The following is an 18,138-nucleotide window of genomic DNA, read 5'->3' as shown; positions in this document are numbered from 1 at the left end:
TTTGTTCGCATTGTCACCTTGGTCGAAGGACATCTCCTTCAACTCCTTCAGACTCCCACTTGGACTTAGAACAAGTGCAATGCCTCGATTCCCGTGTCAATTTAGTATCCCATCTGATACGTCACGTCATTCAGACTTTCTTGATATCCGAGTACAACTGTAAAAGACAAACGATTAACTTTAATCCGTTTGAGCGCGGCCACGCATTTTCAGTTGCTACTCATCAAGTGGCCTTGAGACACTTTGTACCTAATGTGATTAGGATGACACAATCCATTCTTGCGCTCCCACTTAACTTCATGTCTATCCTGTCCTTCCCAGTATCCGTCTTTATAACCTCCTTTTACGGCGTGGCGTTTAACGGAACCAAAGTCGGGCATTCCTTACATAAGATGAGTGGAGCACTCATGTTTTGAGGAATCTCTCCAATTGTCTTTATGAGAAGTATTGACGTTTATCACGAGTGATGTACTTCTCATTTGAGGGTTATCCAGTGTATAAACCTTTTACACACCCACGTAGTCGAATAGAATATACTATTCATATAGCCCATGAAACTGCACTATCCCATCGACTCCCGTACTAGTCTTCGTGAGTCATTGTTGTCCATGCAATGTCTTGGTCGAATTTAATCGACTTGTACAAGTTTCATGATTGTTCTTCATGACCCTCCATGATTTTTCTCATGATCGAATTAAATCGACTTGTACTTTTCTCCCACTTATTCTTTTAATAATTAGTGTTTTCTCACAGACTACTAGGTGTGCTAATTATTAGAAAAATACTATCATGAGCAACAAACACTTTGTTCTCTTGATTAGTTATGGAAGAAGCCCAAATTTCTTTTAAAAGAAATTGCGTCAGATATTAGCTAGTTTTGTAATGCTCTTACAAGCTTAGCTGTTAGACGGAATTTTGGTAGTTTTGTGAGAAGCTATGTCTAGACTAAATGGATTTTGGAGGATAGAGTTTGATTCGTGTTCTTCATCTTAATCCTTTTGGACACTCCAAATATGGATAGGTTAGAAGTACGTTTGAAGATCAATCTCTGTTTTTGACTCAAGGCTTTCTTTCTTGTCAGTTTGATTCATGTTTTGGTTATAGTGGACTTGTTGTCCTCATCCCTTTCGATTGGGATGAACCTATCTTATAGGTTTTTTGACCAAGTTTAGAATCTTTTGGTATAGTTTGTTAAACTTAGCACTTATTAACATCTCAATTTAGAAATAAAATTCTTTATTGATTCTCCATAATACTTAGTACAGAGATGATGTTAAAAAACTAGAAAAGCGATTAATCTAGAATAGTGCCTAAAGTAGACTTCGATCCCTTTCAGCATCCTTAGCAGTCGAGGCTTCTGCTCCCTCTTGGATCTTGTCTTCCTTAGCCAAATACTCAGTTCCCAGCTGCGCCTGTACATTCACAATGAAAGGGCAATTTTAGGTATTACATACCATAATTTGGGAATTTTACAATATTTGATAAGTTAACTGTTTATACCTGAATTGGAAGCTACTGTTCCATTCTTTTTGTCCTCCAAGAACTTAGGGCAGTTTCTTTTCCAGTGGCCTATGCTACTGCAGTAGAAACATCTTGACGTAGATTGAATACCTTTGTTTTGAGGTTTAGCAATACGTTTGCCTTTTCCTTTTAACGCGGGTTTCTTCTTCTGCCTCTTGTTCTCTTGAGCCACAAGAATCTTATTCTTTGGCTCCAAGTCCATTGTTAGTCGTTCTGCTGCCTGAAGCATTGCATCAAGTTCCTCTAAAGGCTTGTTCCATCCATTCATCGCATATTCCATCTTAAATAGATTGAACCCTTCATGAAGTGAATAGAGGATCATGTCATTAGCCGCCGATTGGCTAACAGGAGAACCCAGCTCTTCTAGTTTAGCAAAGAGTTCTATCATTTGCCGAACATGAGGACCTACTGGTTTTCCTTTTTCGAGGCGCAGACGCAATAATTTACTGGTTGCATCAAACCTCTCCACTCTCGCTTTGCTTCGGATTGAATCCTCAGTTTTCGGAGTGATGGAGGGGACTTCCATGTTCAGAGGTTTCTCGTTAAGAGTAGCCTCCATGGCTGATAACAACCGAGAAGTCATTGATTCTGGTTCTGCCCTCTTTTGATCATCCTCTTGATGCTCTGTTTCCTTAGCAGTCAAAAAATCCAATTTTGAAAATGGATAGTCTGAGACATTTAGCTTGTTTTTAAACTCTCCATCCAATATTTAAAGTATCTCCCGATTCCTTCCTTCATGGATGTTTTCGTTTAACACCTTCCTTAGGTACGTTCCAAGGTCGAACATGTTTCCTTGTGTCATCTTTAAAACTACATAAAGTAATGGCAAAGTTTTAAAACTCGTTATCGTTTATGAAAAACATTAGTTTTCCCACATTATTCAAAAAAAACGTCCCCGATTGAATAAGTGATTCCAAGACCCCAGTTCTTCGAAGTAAAGCGGACGAAGGCCCTACCCTTTGACTCCGTCGTTCCGGGTGAGTGAACTACTTCACTGATCATACCTTATGACTCTTGGTTGATAGATTTCATTAATGAATGACTAATCTATCCTTTTGCCTCGAGTATCCAAGACTCTCTTGCTAATCTCGTTGAGTAGAACCATTTAGACGTGTAGGCCTCTTCTATAGGCCTACCCGCATTGTCCCAAGGTAGAGGAAGTACTCTGCGAAGGCCGACCCACCTTCCTCGAACAAGGGCGCAACGAGTGTCTTAATCTGGATAGGCGATTACTCAAGATTACTTTTGGGGACTTTTACGCTAGTCTGGCGTTTGTTATAGTGAACTATTTAGCCTAACTAACATCCACGACATAAAGCGTAAATAAGTAAGTAAATGCGCGCGAGAAAGTAAATCAAGCAGACATGGATCCTAGAATGGCCCCTAACCTAGAAGATCTAATCTCCCTTGGTTTTCTTCTTGTTTCGCCTTTTGGTTCGTCTTGGATCGCCATCTTTGAACCTCCATTGATTTCTCCCACTCGCCTTTGGATTTCATCCTCGAGTTTCTTCAATGGACTCATAGACCCTAAACTCTAATTACAAGACTCTAACGATTCGCAGATCGTATAAACTTGAAATTAAAATTAATTACAAAGCATGCACCCATCCGTGCTTAAAACAAGAATAAGGAAATAAATCTATGGCCATACTAGTTTCCCGCATTCACATCACATGCAATCATATAATATATCAAGGCTAAGAATTATATATGCATGATTATCTTGGGAGATACTTTTGTTGACATCACATGTCACATTGCGGACCTTAAGTCTAAATTCGAATAATTCAACTAATGGTGCTTTCCTGTTTTATGTTTTATGATTAAAATCATCTTTTAGAAAAACTCCGTTTTGGGCTCGAGAAAGCCCGGGTCAATTTCGGAAAAAATATTGGTTCGATTCTTAATGATTTCATAAATCAATTTAAAGAGAAATCCGTTTTGGGCTCTTGGATGGCCCGGATTGATTTTGGAATTATTTGGTTGGAATCGGAAAAAAAATTTGGCAAAAACTCCCACTCGAATGATGGTCCCTTTTCGTGGTCCGAAAAGCCTCGAAAAAGCCCGGGACAAGTCCTAGACAAGTCCCGGCCCAAGCCCAAAAAGGGCTCGGACAAGGTCCGGACATAGCACGGCCCATAGGGCCGGCATGTCCTGGCCGAGGCCTATCAAGGCCTGGTCTCGTCCTGGCCGGAGCCAAGACGCTAGTCCATGTACCAGACGCGTTCTAGACGTGTCTGGTACTGGACCGGACCAGCACTAGGTGTCTCGGACTAGTCCGAGACACCCAGAACCTCCCAGACGCGTCTCCAAGACGCGTCTGGTCGAGTGCTCTGGACGCGTCCTAGACGCGTCCAGGAAGCTCCTTCGCAGCTGCTGGTCGCGTCTTAGACGCGACCTGGACGCGTCTTCAAGACGCGTCCTCAGTAGCTGCTCTGGACGAGTCTTCAAGACGCGTCCAGAAGCTTCTGTCGCAGCTGCTGGTCGCGTCTTCAAGACGCGTCTCAGCAGCTGCTCTGGACGTGTCCAGAGGACGCATCCAGGAGCTTCTGGTCCGGCCAGGAAGCTTCCTGGCCGGACACTAGGGTTTTTCAAAACCCTAGTTTCCAAAAAGAAATATTTTTTTTTTTTTCTTATGCAACTTTAAGTTGCTATTTTCCAATTTTAAAACCCTGTTTTTGGCCCTTTTGTACTATCTTTGCCTAATTCCCTTTTAGGCCTATGAGATATGTTTATGGGACACTCCCATGATTATATCTCACTCCCACTAGTCATATCCTAGATCAATTTGTCACTCTTATGTGTAACTCGTTGTAGGATCCGATCGAAGTTAGCCGCGAATTACTCCGTAATTCGACGATCGTAGTTGGTCTCTAGCTACAACTCTACGATCCCTAAATCAATCGGACTTGATGATCTTCCACATCAATTGTCCTATCCGATAAATTGTTCGCATTGTCACCTTGGTCGAAGGACATCTCCTTCAACTCCTTCAGACTCCCACTTGGACTTAGAACAAGTACAATGCTCGATTTCCATGTCACTTAGTATCCCATCTGATACGTCACGTCATTTAGACTTTCTTGATCTCGAGTACAACTGTCAAAACAAATGATTAACTTTTAATCAATTTGAGCACGGCCATGCATTTTCAGTTGTTGCTCGTCAAGTGGCCCGAGGACACTGTACCCTAACATGGTTAGGAGGACATAATTTATTCTTGCGCTCCCACTCAACTTCATGTCTATCCTGTCCTTCCCAGTATCCGCCTTTATAACCTCCTTTTACGGCACGGCGTTTAACGGAACCAAAGTCAGATATTCCTTACATAAGATGAGCTGAGCACTCATGTTTTGAGGAATCTCTTCAATCTTGTCTTTGTGAGAAGTTTGACGATTTCATCATTCTTTGGATGAACTTCTCACGTTGAGGGTTATTCCAGCGTATAATCCCTATTATGCACTCACGTAGTCGAATCGAATACACTATTTCTATAGCCCATGAAACTGCGCTATCCCATCGACTCCCGTACTAGTCTTCGTGAGTCATTGTTGTCCATGCAATGACCTGGACTAGGGAATTGATAATGAATCACTCCAAGTTCACTTAGTAGGGTTTCATTCATCAGATCACGTATCTGACAAGCCTACTCGGAGCGTTTTCTTTATCGTGTGGACTGTCTCTTAAAATACCAAACCAAATTTTAAGGACAAAATAAAATTTCTTTTATTTTATTTATCGAATGTAAGTAATTAGGCACATAAACTCTATTATGAATCCAAATTACATTTGTTGCCATTCCCCAATGCGCTTTATACCAATGTCCCTCATGTGTGAATCATGTTTGGGCTGAGGTAACGGTTTGGTTAACGGATCTGCAACGTTATCATCCGTATGAACCTTGCAAATTACCACATCTTTTCTTTCTATGATTTCTCTAATCAAGTGGTACTTCCTTTGGATATGTTTGGATTTTTCGTGCGCTCTTGGTTCCTTGGCTTGGGCTATAGCTCCGTTGTTGTCACAATAGAGAGTCACGCCCTCTTCCATGCCAGGTACGACACCAAGTTCTATCAGGAACTTCTTGATCCAAACTCCTTCCTTTGCAGCTTCCGAGGCCGCTAGGTATTCTGCTTCAGTGGTAGAGTCTGCAACTGTGCTCTGCTTGGAACTTTTCCAACATACCGCTCCTCCATTCAGACAGTAGACGAACCCAGATTGTGATCTGAAGTCGTCTCTATCCGTTTGAAAGCTTGCATCCACATGGCCTACAACTTTTAGTGTATCTTCCCCGCCATATACCAGGAAATGATCCTTAGTCCTTTTCAGGTACTTTAGGATATTCTTGGCGGCGTGCCAGTGCGCTTGGCCTGGATTTGATTGGTAATGGCTACACATGCTCAAAGCATATGAGACGTCTGGGCGAGTGCAGATCATGGCGTACATGATTGATCCTATTGCCGAAGCATAGGGTACTTTCATCATGTGTGCTAGCTCATCAGGACTCTTAGGACACTGATCTTTGCTAAGCACCATACCATGTGACATAGGAAGGAATCCTCTTTTGGAGTTTGTCATCTCGAACCGTTGAAGAATCTTATCTATATAAGTTTCTTGACCAAGTCCGATCATCCTCCTTGATCTATCTCTATAGATCTTGATTCCCAATATGTATTCTGCTTCCCCTAAGTCCTTCATAGAGAAGCATTTCCGAAGCCAGTCTTTAACTGATTCCAACATCGGAATATTGTTTCCTATGATTAATATGTCATCGACATAAAGGACTAAGAAAACTAGGTCGCTCCCACTAACCTTCTTGTAAACACAAGATTCTTCTGCATTCTTGAGAAATCCAAATTCTTTGATTTTCTCGTCGAATCGAAGATTCCAACTCCGGCTTGCTTGCTTGAGTCCATAAATGGATTTCTTAAGCTTGCAAACTTTTCCAGCATTTTTGGAATCTACAAAACCTTCGGGTTGTGTCATGTACACATCCTCTTCCAAGTGTCCGTTCAGGAAGGCGGTTTTGACATCCATTTGCCAAATCTCATAATCATAATGAGCTGCAATTGCTAGAATGATCCGAATGGATTTAAGCATTGCGACAGGTGAAAAGGTTTCATCATAGTCTATGCCATGAATCTGTTTGTATCCTTTTGCCACGAGTCTAGCTTTGAAAACGCTAACGTTTCCGTCCTTGTCAGTTTTTACTTTGAAAACCCATTTGCATCCGATTGGTTTTGCTCCATCGGGCAAATCGATCAAGTTCCATACTTGATTTTCTGACATGGAATCCATTTCCGATCTCATGGCTTTTAGCCATTTTTCGGAGTCGGGGCTCGTCATAGCTTGGTTGTAGGTACTCGGCTCATTATCTTCTAATAGTAGGATATCTGTTTTCTGAGATAATTCCTGGAGCCTTTGAGATCTACGAGGGGCCTGAGCAACTTTTGGAGTGTTCTCAACTATTTGAGATGTCTCCTGCGAATTTGATTCGACTTGAGCGGGAGGTACTCTCTCGACCTCATTCTCCTCTTCCATACTATGTGTATAGATAGGAGCCGCTAAACCTCTTGATATTTCTATATCTGTGTTTATTTGTTGCTCATATCGAATTTCATCGATATCTACATTTCTCCCACTTGTCTGTTTGGAAAGGAATTCCTTTTCAAGGAAGACACCATCTCGAGCAACAAACACTTTGTTCTCAGATTCGTGGTAGAAGTAGTAACCCCTTGTCTCTTTTGGATAGCCCACAAAGAGACATTTGTCTGATTTAGGTGCGAGTTTGTCTCCTTGTAAGCGTTTTACATAAACTTCGCATCCCCAGACTTTGAGAAAAGACAGCTTTGGAATCTTTCCAAACCATAACTCATATGGCGTCTTTTCTACAGCTTTTGACGGAGCTCGGTTAAGTGTGAAAGCAGCCGTTTCTAGAGCATACCCCCAGAACGTGTTTGGAAGATTTGCTAAACTCATCATAGATCGAACCATGTCTAATAAGGTGCGATTTCTCCTTTCAGAAACACCAGTCATCTGGGGTGTTCCTGGCGGAGTGAGTTGAGATATTATACCACAACTCCTAAGATGATCGTCAAATTCTTGACTCAAATATCCACCACCTCGATCGGATCGAATGGCTTTTATTTTCTTGCCAAGTTGATTCTCTACTTCGTTCTGAAATTGTTTGAACATGTCAAACGATTCGGACTTATGCCTCATCAAGTATATGTAACCATAACGAGTGAAGTCATCCGTGAACGTGATGAAGTAGCCATAGTTACCTCTCGCCGGAGTACTCATTGGTCCGCATACATCCGTATGTATGAGTTCCAAGGGTTCTTTGGCTCGGTCTCCTTTTCCTTTAAAAGAAGACCTCGTCATTTTACCCATTAAACATGATTCGCATGTGTCATATGATTCTAAATTATACGAACCTAGAAGTCCATGTTCATGTAGCTTCTTCATGCGTGTCATGTTAATGTGACCCAAACGACAATGCCAAAGGTAACTTGGATTTGAATCATCTGACCGTAGCCTATTGGTTTCTATGTTGAAGACTTCGTTCTCAATATTCGTAATATAGAGACCGTTGTATAGCTTAGCACTGGTATAAAACATTTCACCTTTGTATAAAGAACAACGATGGTTTTTTATTAATAGGTGATATCCCTCTTTGTCTAATTCTGAGATAGAGATAATGTTTCTAGAAATAGAGGGTACATAATAGCAATTATGAAGTTCTAAAACTAGACCAGTTTCTAGAGGTAGACTGAAAGTTCCTACAGCTTTCGCAGCAACTGTTGCTCTATTTGCTACTCGTAGGACAAGCTCCCTTCCAGATAAATACTTGATTCCCTTAAGGCCCTGCACATCATAAATGATATGAGCACCACATCCGGTATCGAATACCCAGGATTGAGAATCAAATGTATTTGCTAAGTTAACTTCGATAACATAGATACCTTGGTCGGAATCGTGAGTTCCTTCCTTTTTCCTTTTGTTCTTTTGAATCAGTTGAAGTTCTTTCTTTGATTCAGACATTCCAATGCCTCTCCGGATTGCCTTAGAAGTTCCGTACTTCCTCAACCGTGATTTGTTTCGGGACATGTCCCTTAATCGACGGATGATTGTATGCGCATCCATTTTCCTGAATCTCTTTTGAAGATTAGGCTCCATGGTTGCCAACATAAGGCAAGTTACTGAAATTGATTTCATCCGGATACTTTTGGCCTGCTTTTGTTCCTCAATCTTTGAGTTCGCAGTTATTTTTGGAATAGGGGTATCCAGTACGCTTTCCTTGTTTGTAGATTTGAGAACACTTCTCAATCTCTTTTCCCAATCAAGGAAGTTATCCATGTTCAATTTGTCCTCATCAAGGATTGAACATAGGTTGAAAAGATTGATTTTTGCCATAGTAAAACTACATGAAACAGAAAAAGGATTTTGCTAAGTATTACATTCGATAATTTTTGCAAAAAGTCCTAAGTTTTTGCCACATTATTCAAGATAAAACGTGTCCCTAGATGAATAATGCGATTCCAAGATCCCATCTCTCAAGGATTAAGCGGACTAGGGCCCTGCCCTTAATTCCCATTGATTTAGGTGAGTGAATACTTTCACTGATCATACTATATGATTCTCGGTTGATGGATTACATGTTTAGTGTAAAATCCATCCTTTTGCCTCGAGTATCCAAGACTCTCTTGCTGATCTCGTTGAGTAGAACCATTTAGACATGTAGGCCTCTTCTATAGGCCTACCCGCAATGTCCCAAGGTAGAGGAGGTACTCTGCGAAGGCCGACCCACCTTCCTCGAACAAGGGCGCAAGGAGTGTCTTAATTTGGATAGGCACTGTACTCAAAATTACTTTTAGGGACTTTTACGCTAGTCTGGCGTTCGTTTTAGTGAACTAATTAGCCTAACTAACATCCACGACATAAAGCGTAAATAAGTAAGTAAATGCGCGCGAGAAAGTAAATCAAGCACATATGGATCCTTGTATGGCCCCAAACCTAGAAGATCTAATCTCCTTTGGTTTGCTTCTTGTTTCGCCTTTTAGTTCGTCTAGATCTCCGTCTTTGAACCTCCATTGATTTCTCCCACTCGCCTTTGGATTTCTTCCTTGAGTTTCATCAATGGACTCATAAACCCTAAACTCTAATTACAAGACTCAAACGATTCGCAGATCGTGTAAACTTGAAATTAAAATTATTACAAAACATGCACCCATCCGTGCTCAAAACAAGAATAAGAAATAAATTCTATGGCCATACTAGTTTCCGCATTCACATCACATGCAATCATATAATATATTTCAAGGCTATCATTTATATATGCATGTATATCCGGGAGATACTTTTGTCGACATCCGTATGTCATGTACGCACCTTAAGTCTACATCAAAAGATTAGACTAATGTTGTGTCTTGGTTTGATTTTAAAATTTGATTTTAAAGAGAAATTCCGTTTGGGCCTTGAATGGCCCGGGTTAATTTCAGAAATATTTGGATTGGAATTTTGGGAGAAAATTTGGATAAAACTCCCACTCGAATAGTGGTCCCTTTTCGTGGTCCGAAAAGCCTTGAAAAGACCCGGGACAAGTCCTAGACAAGTCCCGGCCCAAGCCCACAAAAGGGCTTGGACAAGGTCCGGATATGGCACGGCCCATAGGGCCGGCATGTCCGAGCCGAGGCCAATAGGCCTGATCTCGTCCTGGCCGGAGCCAGGACGCTAGTCCAAGCACCAGACGCGTCCTAGACGCATCTGGTGCTGGACCGGACCAGCACTAGGTGTCTCGGACATAGTCCGAGACACCCAGGACCCCAGACGCATCTCCAAGACGCTGGAGCAGCTGGACGCGTCCTCAGACGCGTCCATCAGTAATCTGGGACGCGTCTACTAGACGCGTCCTCCAGGCTACTGGTCCGGCCAGGAAGCTTCCTGGCCGGACCTATTGAGTTTCTAAAAAACTCAATAGTCTCCCCTTTTTTTTTTGTGTTGCAATTTTAAATTGCTTTTTCCAAAATTTGAAATACTTCTAAATATTTCAAATTCTTTTTAGAACAATTCTAAGTTTCCAAATTTTGTTTTTCACAAGTTTCCAAAAACTTAAAAACAACTCTTTTAATAAAACCAATTTGGATCAAAATTTTAGGTTTTGAAACTCTTTTCAAGAACAAATTTTGAAATCTTTTGACACAATAATCTATCTAGGAAAGCATGGAATTGGTCCAAAACTTAGATAAGATAGGCTAATTGCAAGAGGCTCTGACGCCACTGTTGGGTTTTACACCCTTCTACTAGTGTTTATAGCGGAATTAAGACATCTAATGTCTACACTAGTATTCCCAGGATCACATGCATAAACCTATGATAATCATTAATTAAAACTAGAAAGATAAATACCTTGTTCGCTAGTTTTCCCTCGAACCTTTCCAATTGCTTATGAGAAGACCAAGAGCTTCAAGTGTAGCTCCTCTACTTGGGACACGAGCAAACAATTTGATCTCCCACCTTGTTGTATAGCTAGCACACCAATGGTGGTTGGAAGAAGAACTCCTTTCTTCTTGACTAGATAGATAGTTAATGGGAATTAGCTCACTTTCTCCTCTCTACTTGATGTGGTAGAGTAAGAAAGCTTAGAGAGAAATTCCACACCTTATTCTCTGCCCTAAGAGTGTTTATATAGAACCCTAATAAGAATCCACCTCCTTTTAGGTTTCCTAAAACACCCTTTAGAATAAGATTTAGGGAAATAGTCGAAAATAGCAACTATTGGTATTTTCTCAATTCCCTAAGGAGGAGGTGCCCAAACACCACGAAAATTGGCAGATATAATGTTTATTATATCAGATATTAGCTAGTTTTGTAATGCTTTTACAAGCTTAGCTGTTAGACGAAATTTTGGTAGTTTTGTGAGAAGCTATGTCTAGACTAAATGGATTTTGGAGGATAGAGTTTGATTCGTGTTCTTCATCTTAATCCTTTTGGACACTCCAAATATGGATAGGTTAGAAGTACGTTTGAAGATCAATCTCTGTTTTTGACTCAAGGCTTTCTTTCTTGTCAGTTTGATTCATGTTTTGGTTATAGTGGACTTGTTGTCCTCATCCCTTTCGATTGGGATGAACCTATCTTATAGGTTTTTGACCAAGTTTAGAATCTTTTGGTATAGTTTGTTAAACTTAGCACTTATTAACATCTCAATTTAGAAATAAAATTCTTTATTGATTCTCCATAATACTTAGTACAGAGATGATGTTAAAAAACTAGAAAAACGATTAATCTAGAATAGTGCCTAAAGTAGACTTCGATCCCTTTCAGCATCCTTAGCAGTCGAGGCTTCTGCTCCCTCTTGGATCTTGTCTTCCTTAGCCAAATACTCAGTTCCCAGCTGCGCCTGTACATTCACAATGAAAGGGCAATTTTAGGTATTACATACCATAATTTGGGAATTTTACAGTATTTGATAAGTTAACTGTTTATACCTGAATTGGAAGCTACTGTTCCATTCTTTTTGTCCTCCAAGAACTTAGGGCAGTTTCTTTTCAAGTGGCCCTTGCCATCACAGTAGAAACATTTGGTGTCAGGAGGAGGACCTTTGTCTTTAGGTTTGGCAATTCGTTTGCTTTTACCTTTTGACGCGGTTTTCTTCTTCTGTTTTCCACCTTTCTTGAACCCTTTGTCCTTTTGTACCATAAGAACGTCCTTCTTAGTCTCCACTATAGCGACGTCCTTTTCGGCTGTTAGAAGCATAGAATGAAGTTCCTCCAACGTTTTATCCCATCCATTCATGTTTTAGTTCATCTTAAACTGATTAAAACCACTATGGAGGGAGTGAAGGATAGTGTCGGTAGCCGTTTGTTGGCTATAAGGGAAACCTAGTTTAGCCAGCTTGCCTATGAGCCTGATCATTTGGCGAACATGAGGCCCAACTGGTTTTCCCTTTTCAAGGCGCATGTCCATAATTGCTTTAGAGGTTTCAAACCTCTCCAATCTCGACTGTTTCTGGAACATTTCCCGAAGTTGTCGCATCATGGAGTAAGCATCCATGTCTATGAACTGCTCTTGCAGAGTCGGTTCCATGGTTGCTAGCATTAAGCAAGTTACGGGCTCGGCCTTTTTCCGCACACTCCTTTCTTCATCTATCTCTTCTTTAGTCGAATTATCATCCAATAAAGGAATTGGAGTTTCTAGTACATGTTGCTTTCCTTCCATCCTGAGAACTATTCCTAGGTTCCTTTCCCAATCAAGGAAGTTGTGCTCATTCAGCTTCTCCTTGTCGAGAAGTGAGCGGAAGTTGAAAATATCTTTTGTCATCTTTGAACTACATAAAAGAAATGGCAAAGTTTTAAAACTCGTTATCGTTTTTGAAAAACATTAGTTTTCCCACATTATTCAATAAAAAAACGTCCCCGATTGAATAAGTGATTCCAAGACCCCAGTTCTTCGAAGTAAAACGGACGAAGGCCCTACCCTTTGACTCCGTCGTTCCGGGTGAGTGAACTACTTCACTGATCATACCTTATGACTCTTGGTTGATAGATTTCATTAATGAATGACTAATCTATCCTTTTGCCTCGAGTATCCAAGACGCTCTTGATGATCTCGTTGAGTAGAACCATTTAGACGTGTAGGCCTCTTCTATAGGCCTACCCGCATTGTCCCAAGGTAGAGGAGGTACTCTGAGAAGGCCGACCCACCTTCCTCGAACAAGGGCGCAACGAGTGTCTTAATCTGGATAGGCGATTACTCAAGATTACTTTTGGGGACTTTTACGCTAGTCTGGCGTTTGTTATAGTGAACTATTTAGCCTAACTAACATCCACGACATAAAGCGTAAATAAGTAAGTAAATGCGCGCGAGAAAGTAAATCAAGCAGACATGGATCCTAGTATGGCCCCTAACCTAGAAGATCTAATCTCCCTTGGTTTTCTTCTTGTTTCGCCTTTTGGTTCGTCTTGGATCGCCATCTTTGAACCTCCATTGATTTCTCCCACTCGCCTTTGGATTTCATCCTCGAGTTTCTTCAATGGACTCATAGACCCTAAACTCTAATTACAAGACTCTAACGATTCGCAGATCGTATAAACTTGAAATTAAAATTAATTACAAAGCATGCACCCATCCGTGCTTAAAACAAGAATAAGGAAATAAATCTATGGCCATACTAGTTTCCCGCATTCACATCACATGCAATCATATAATATATCAAGGCTAAGAATTATATATGCATGATTATCTTGGGAGATACTTTTGTTGACATCACATGTCACATTACCTTAAGTCTAAATTCGAAGAATTCAACTAATGGTGCTTTCCGGTTTTATGTTTTATGATTAAAATCATCTTTTAGAAAAACTCCGTTTTGGGCTCGAGAAAGCCCGGGTCAATTTCGGAAAAAATATTGGTTCGATTCTTAATGATTTCATAAATCAATTTAAAGAGAAATCCGTTTTGGGCTCTTGGATGGCCCGGATTGATTTTGGAATTATTTGGTTGGAATCGGAAAAAAATTTTGGCAAAAACTCCCACTCGAATGATGGTCCCTTTTCGTGGTCCGAAAAGCCTCGAAAAAGCCCGGGACAAGTCCTAGACAAGTCCCGGCCCAAGCCCAAAAAAGGGCTCGGACAAGGTCCGGACATAGCACGGCCCATAGGGCCAGCATGTCCTGGCCGAGGCCTATCAAGGCCTGGTCTCGTCCTGGCCGGAGCCAGGACGCTAGTCCATGTACCAGACGCGTTCTAGACGTGTCTGGTACTGGACCGGACCAGCACTAGGTGTCTCGGAATAGTCCGAGACACCCAGAACCTCCCAGACGCGTCTCCAAGACGCGTCTGGTCGAGTGCTCTGGACGCGTCCTAGACGCGTCCAGGAAGCTCCTTCGCAGCTGCTGGTCGCGTCTTAGACGCGACCTGGACGCGTCTTCAAGACGCGTCCTTAGTAGCTGCTCTGGACGCGTCTTCAAGACGCGTCCAGAAGCTTCTGTCGCAGCTGCTGGTCGCGTCTTCAAGACGCGTCTCAGCAGCTGCTCTGGACGCGTCCAGAGGACGCATCCAGGAGCTTCTGGTCCGGCCAGGAAGCTTCCTGGCCGGACACCAGGGTTTTTCAAAACCCTAGTTTCCAAAAAGAAATTTTTTTTTTTCTTATGCAACTTTAAGTTGCTATTTTCCAATTTTAAAACTTTTCTTAAATTTTTGAAATCCCTTTTAGAACACTTCTAAAATTTTCAAAACTTTTAGAAACTTTTTAAATTTTTCCAAATTTGTTTTGAGAGTTTCCCAAACTCAAAACTACTCTTTTTAGAACACTTCTAAAATTCCAAATCTTTGTTTTTCAAAAGTTTCCAAAATTTAAAAACAACTCTTAATCAAACTAATTTTGGATCAAAATCTAGGTTTTTGAAATTTTTCAAAGAACAATTTTGAAATCAATTTGAAAAATCTTTGAATCCAATTCATAATTAATCAAATTTTATGTTTAAAACCTTTTTAAATATAACTATCAACATAATCAAGCATGGATTAGTTTGAAATTCAATGAAATTGAGTCTTTTAAAACACTTTTAATCATCAATTTGATTCTCAATTTGAAAATTTATTGAATCCCATCAAATTATGAGTTTAAAATACTTTTAAAAACATCTTTTAAAATACTTTTATAAACTCAATTTTCAAACTATTAAGCATATTAATTAGTTTGATTCTTAGCAAAAACTAGTTAATGGCAAGAGGCTCTGACGCCACTGTTGGGATTTACACCCTTATACTAGTGTTTATAGCGGAAATATGACATCTAATGTCTACACTAGTATTCCCAGGATCACATGCAAAACTAGTAATTAATCTAATGGAGATAGTAGATTACCTTAATCGCTTTTCCCTCGAACTAGTTGAATTGATTGAAGAAGACCAAGAGCTTCAAGTGTAGCTCCTCTACTTGGGACACGAGCAATCAATTTGATCTCCCACCTTGTTGTATAGCTAGCAGACCAATGGTGGTTGGAAAAGAAGAACTCCTTTCTTCTTGACTAGATAGATAGTTAATGGGAATTAGCTCACTTTCTCCTCTCTACTTGATGTGGTAGAGTAAGAAAGCTTAGAGAGAAATTCCACACCTTATTCTCTGCCCTAAGAGTGTTTATATAGAACCCTAATAAGAATCCACCTCCTTTTAGGTTTCCTAAAACACCCTTTAGAATAAGATTTAGGGAAATAGTCGAAAATAGCAACTATTGGTATTTTCTCAATTCCCTAAGGAGGAGGTGCCCAAACACCACGAAAATTGGCAGATATAATTTTTATTATATCAGAAACTAACCCTCCAAAATTCAGCCCAATCCGAGTCCTAGAAGTACCCGAACCGGTCTAGGCCCAAAAACCCTGTTTTTGGCCCTTTTGTACTATCTTTGCCTAATTCCTTTTTAGGCCTATGAGATATGTTTATGGGACACTCCCATGATTATATCTCACTCCCACTAGTCATATCCTAGATCAATTTGTCACTCTTATGTGTAACCCGTTGTAGGATCCGATCGAAGTTAGCCGCGAATTACTTCGTAATTCGACGATCGTAGTTGGTCTCTAGCTACAACTCTACGATCCCTAAATCAATCGGACTTGATGATCTTCCACATCAATTGTCCTATCTGACAAATTGTTCGCATTGTCACCTTGGTCGAAGGACATCTCCTTCAACTCCTTCAGACTCCCACTTGGACTTAGAACAAGTGCAATGCCTCGATTCCCGTGTCAATTTAGTATCCCATCTGATACGTCACATCATTCAGACTTTCTTGATATCCGAGTACAACTGTAAAAGACAAACGATTAACTTTTAATCCGTTTGAGCGCGGCCACGCATTTTCAGTTGCTACTCATCAAGTGGCCTTGAGACACTTTGTACCTAATGTGATTAGGGTGACACAATCCATTCTTGCGCTCCCACTTAACTTCATGTCTATCCTGTCCTTCCCAGTATCCGTCTTTATAACCTCCTTTTACGGCGCGGCGTTTAACGGAACCAAAGTCGGGCATTCTTTACATAAGATGAGTGGAGCACTCATGTTTTGAGGAATCTCTCCAATTGTCTTTATGAGAAGTATTGACGTTCATCACGAATGATGTACTTCTCATTTGAGGGTTATCCAGTGTATAAACCTTTTACACACCCACGTAGTCGAATAGAATATACTATTCATATAGCCCATGAAACTGCGCTATCCCATCGACTCCCGTGCTAGTCTTCGTGAGTCATTGTTGTCCATGCAATGACCTGGACCAGGGATTTTTGATAATAAATATTCCAAGTTCACTTAATAGGGTTTCATTCATCAGATCACGTATCTGACAAACCTATTCGGAACGTTTTATTATCGATGGACTGTCGTTTAAAAACTAAACCAAGTTTAGACGACTGGTGAAATAATTCTTATTATTTCTGATAACGAGAGTTGTAAATCTGAGCCTCTTCCGTAAAACTCCTTTTACCCACTCAGTTTTACTTGTCGAGGTTTAAAATTTATACCTCATGCCTTAGACTGTGTATGAATCTCATACTATGTCTTAGGTGACAGTTTAGTTTGACTACCGTGGTAGTCGGTTTTAAACTTTGCTTATTATCAATTAATTTGAAGATTACTATCTTCAACCTTGATAATATCTAGTAATCTTTACTAGAGTTAAGGCCTTTAATTTTTTGTGTAGTATTTGCAACAGTTCCCGGCTTAAAACACTTTTAGCCTACTTTCCTTCCATGTCTGGAAGTTTGCTACGATGACATGTTCAACTTTGTACTACTTCATCCTTTAGCCTTCTAGGATGTACTAAGTAGTGTTTCGGTTTTCCAATCCGAATTCGGATGTTTAAATGCTAATCATGTCCAACATGATTGACTTTATGTTTTCGAACATAAATGTCTCTCTCATGCGTGCTAGCTCATCGGTGTCTTTTAGACTCCGAGTTTTGCAACGCCCTCTGTCATGAGTTTTTGGGTCGAAATTCTTTTAGACTTTCCGAGTCTTAGATTTTCTGTTTCGGATCTCAAGCATCTCAGCGTACTGAGTCTCTCTAATCCTATCATCCTTTTGATCTATGCTTATAGATCTTCAGATGCCCAAAATGGCATTTTATCCTTTTGTGTGTGGTCCTTTATTGAGTCAGTTCGTTACTGTTATACAACACCATATGTCGTACTCAATCTTTTGTATGTACTCTGCATACGGACTTACTCCCACTTACCTTCTTGAAACTCGTGATTCAAGATTTTCTTCATTCTCCAGGAATCAAATTTCTCTGATTGCCTTTTGAATCGAAGATTCTAACTCTTGCGTGCTTTTAATCCGTCGATAGATTTCTGAAGCATGCTTGTGGACATAACTTGATTGGAAGAATCTTTATTCTTCTTGTCTCGTTTCGGGAAACACGAATGTTTCCATCCTTCTCAGTTTTCTATTTTGGAAAACCAATTTAGGTCTTTTGTTGACTTAAATTATCAAGCTTCATGTCTTGACGAGATATGGATTCCACGATGATTTTGGGTTCTAGCCAAAATCTAGAGTCAGTTTCCGTTTCTGCGCAGGTCTTTTATCTCTTCAGAAATAACCTTTATTTTCTG

General features: G+C 40.5%; 1 protein-coding gene across 1 annotated transcript; it reads right to left on the bottom strand.

The window, feature by feature from the left end:
- Positions 1-1,219: 1,219 nt before the first annotated feature.
- On the bottom strand, positions 1,220-15,163 carry LOC147557286 (uncharacterized). The gene is made up of 2 exons (XM_086658446.1): positions 14,439-15,163; positions 1,220-3,956 (listed from the first exon to the last, which is right to left on the bottom strand). The coding sequence occupies exon 2, from the start codon at positions 2,102-2,104 to the stop codon at positions 1,487-1,489; it is 618 nt and encodes a 205-aa protein (XP_086514572.1). The 5' UTR covers positions 2,105-3,956; positions 14,439-15,163; the 3' UTR covers positions 1,220-1,486.
- Between the last annotated feature and the right edge of the window lie 2,975 nt (positions 15,164-18,138).

Source organism: Eschscholzia californica, unplaced genomic scaffold (assembly GCF_041429995.1).
Source record: "Eschscholzia californica isolate CP2 unplaced genomic scaffold, dmEscCali1.0.p SCAF_2, whole genome shotgun sequence".
In the NCBI taxonomy this organism is placed as follows: Eukaryota; Viridiplantae; Streptophyta; class Magnoliopsida; order Ranunculales; family Papaveraceae; genus Eschscholzia; species Eschscholzia californica.
Note: the sequence above shows the minus strand (reverse complement) of the source record. Positions and strands in the feature narration are given on the sequence as shown.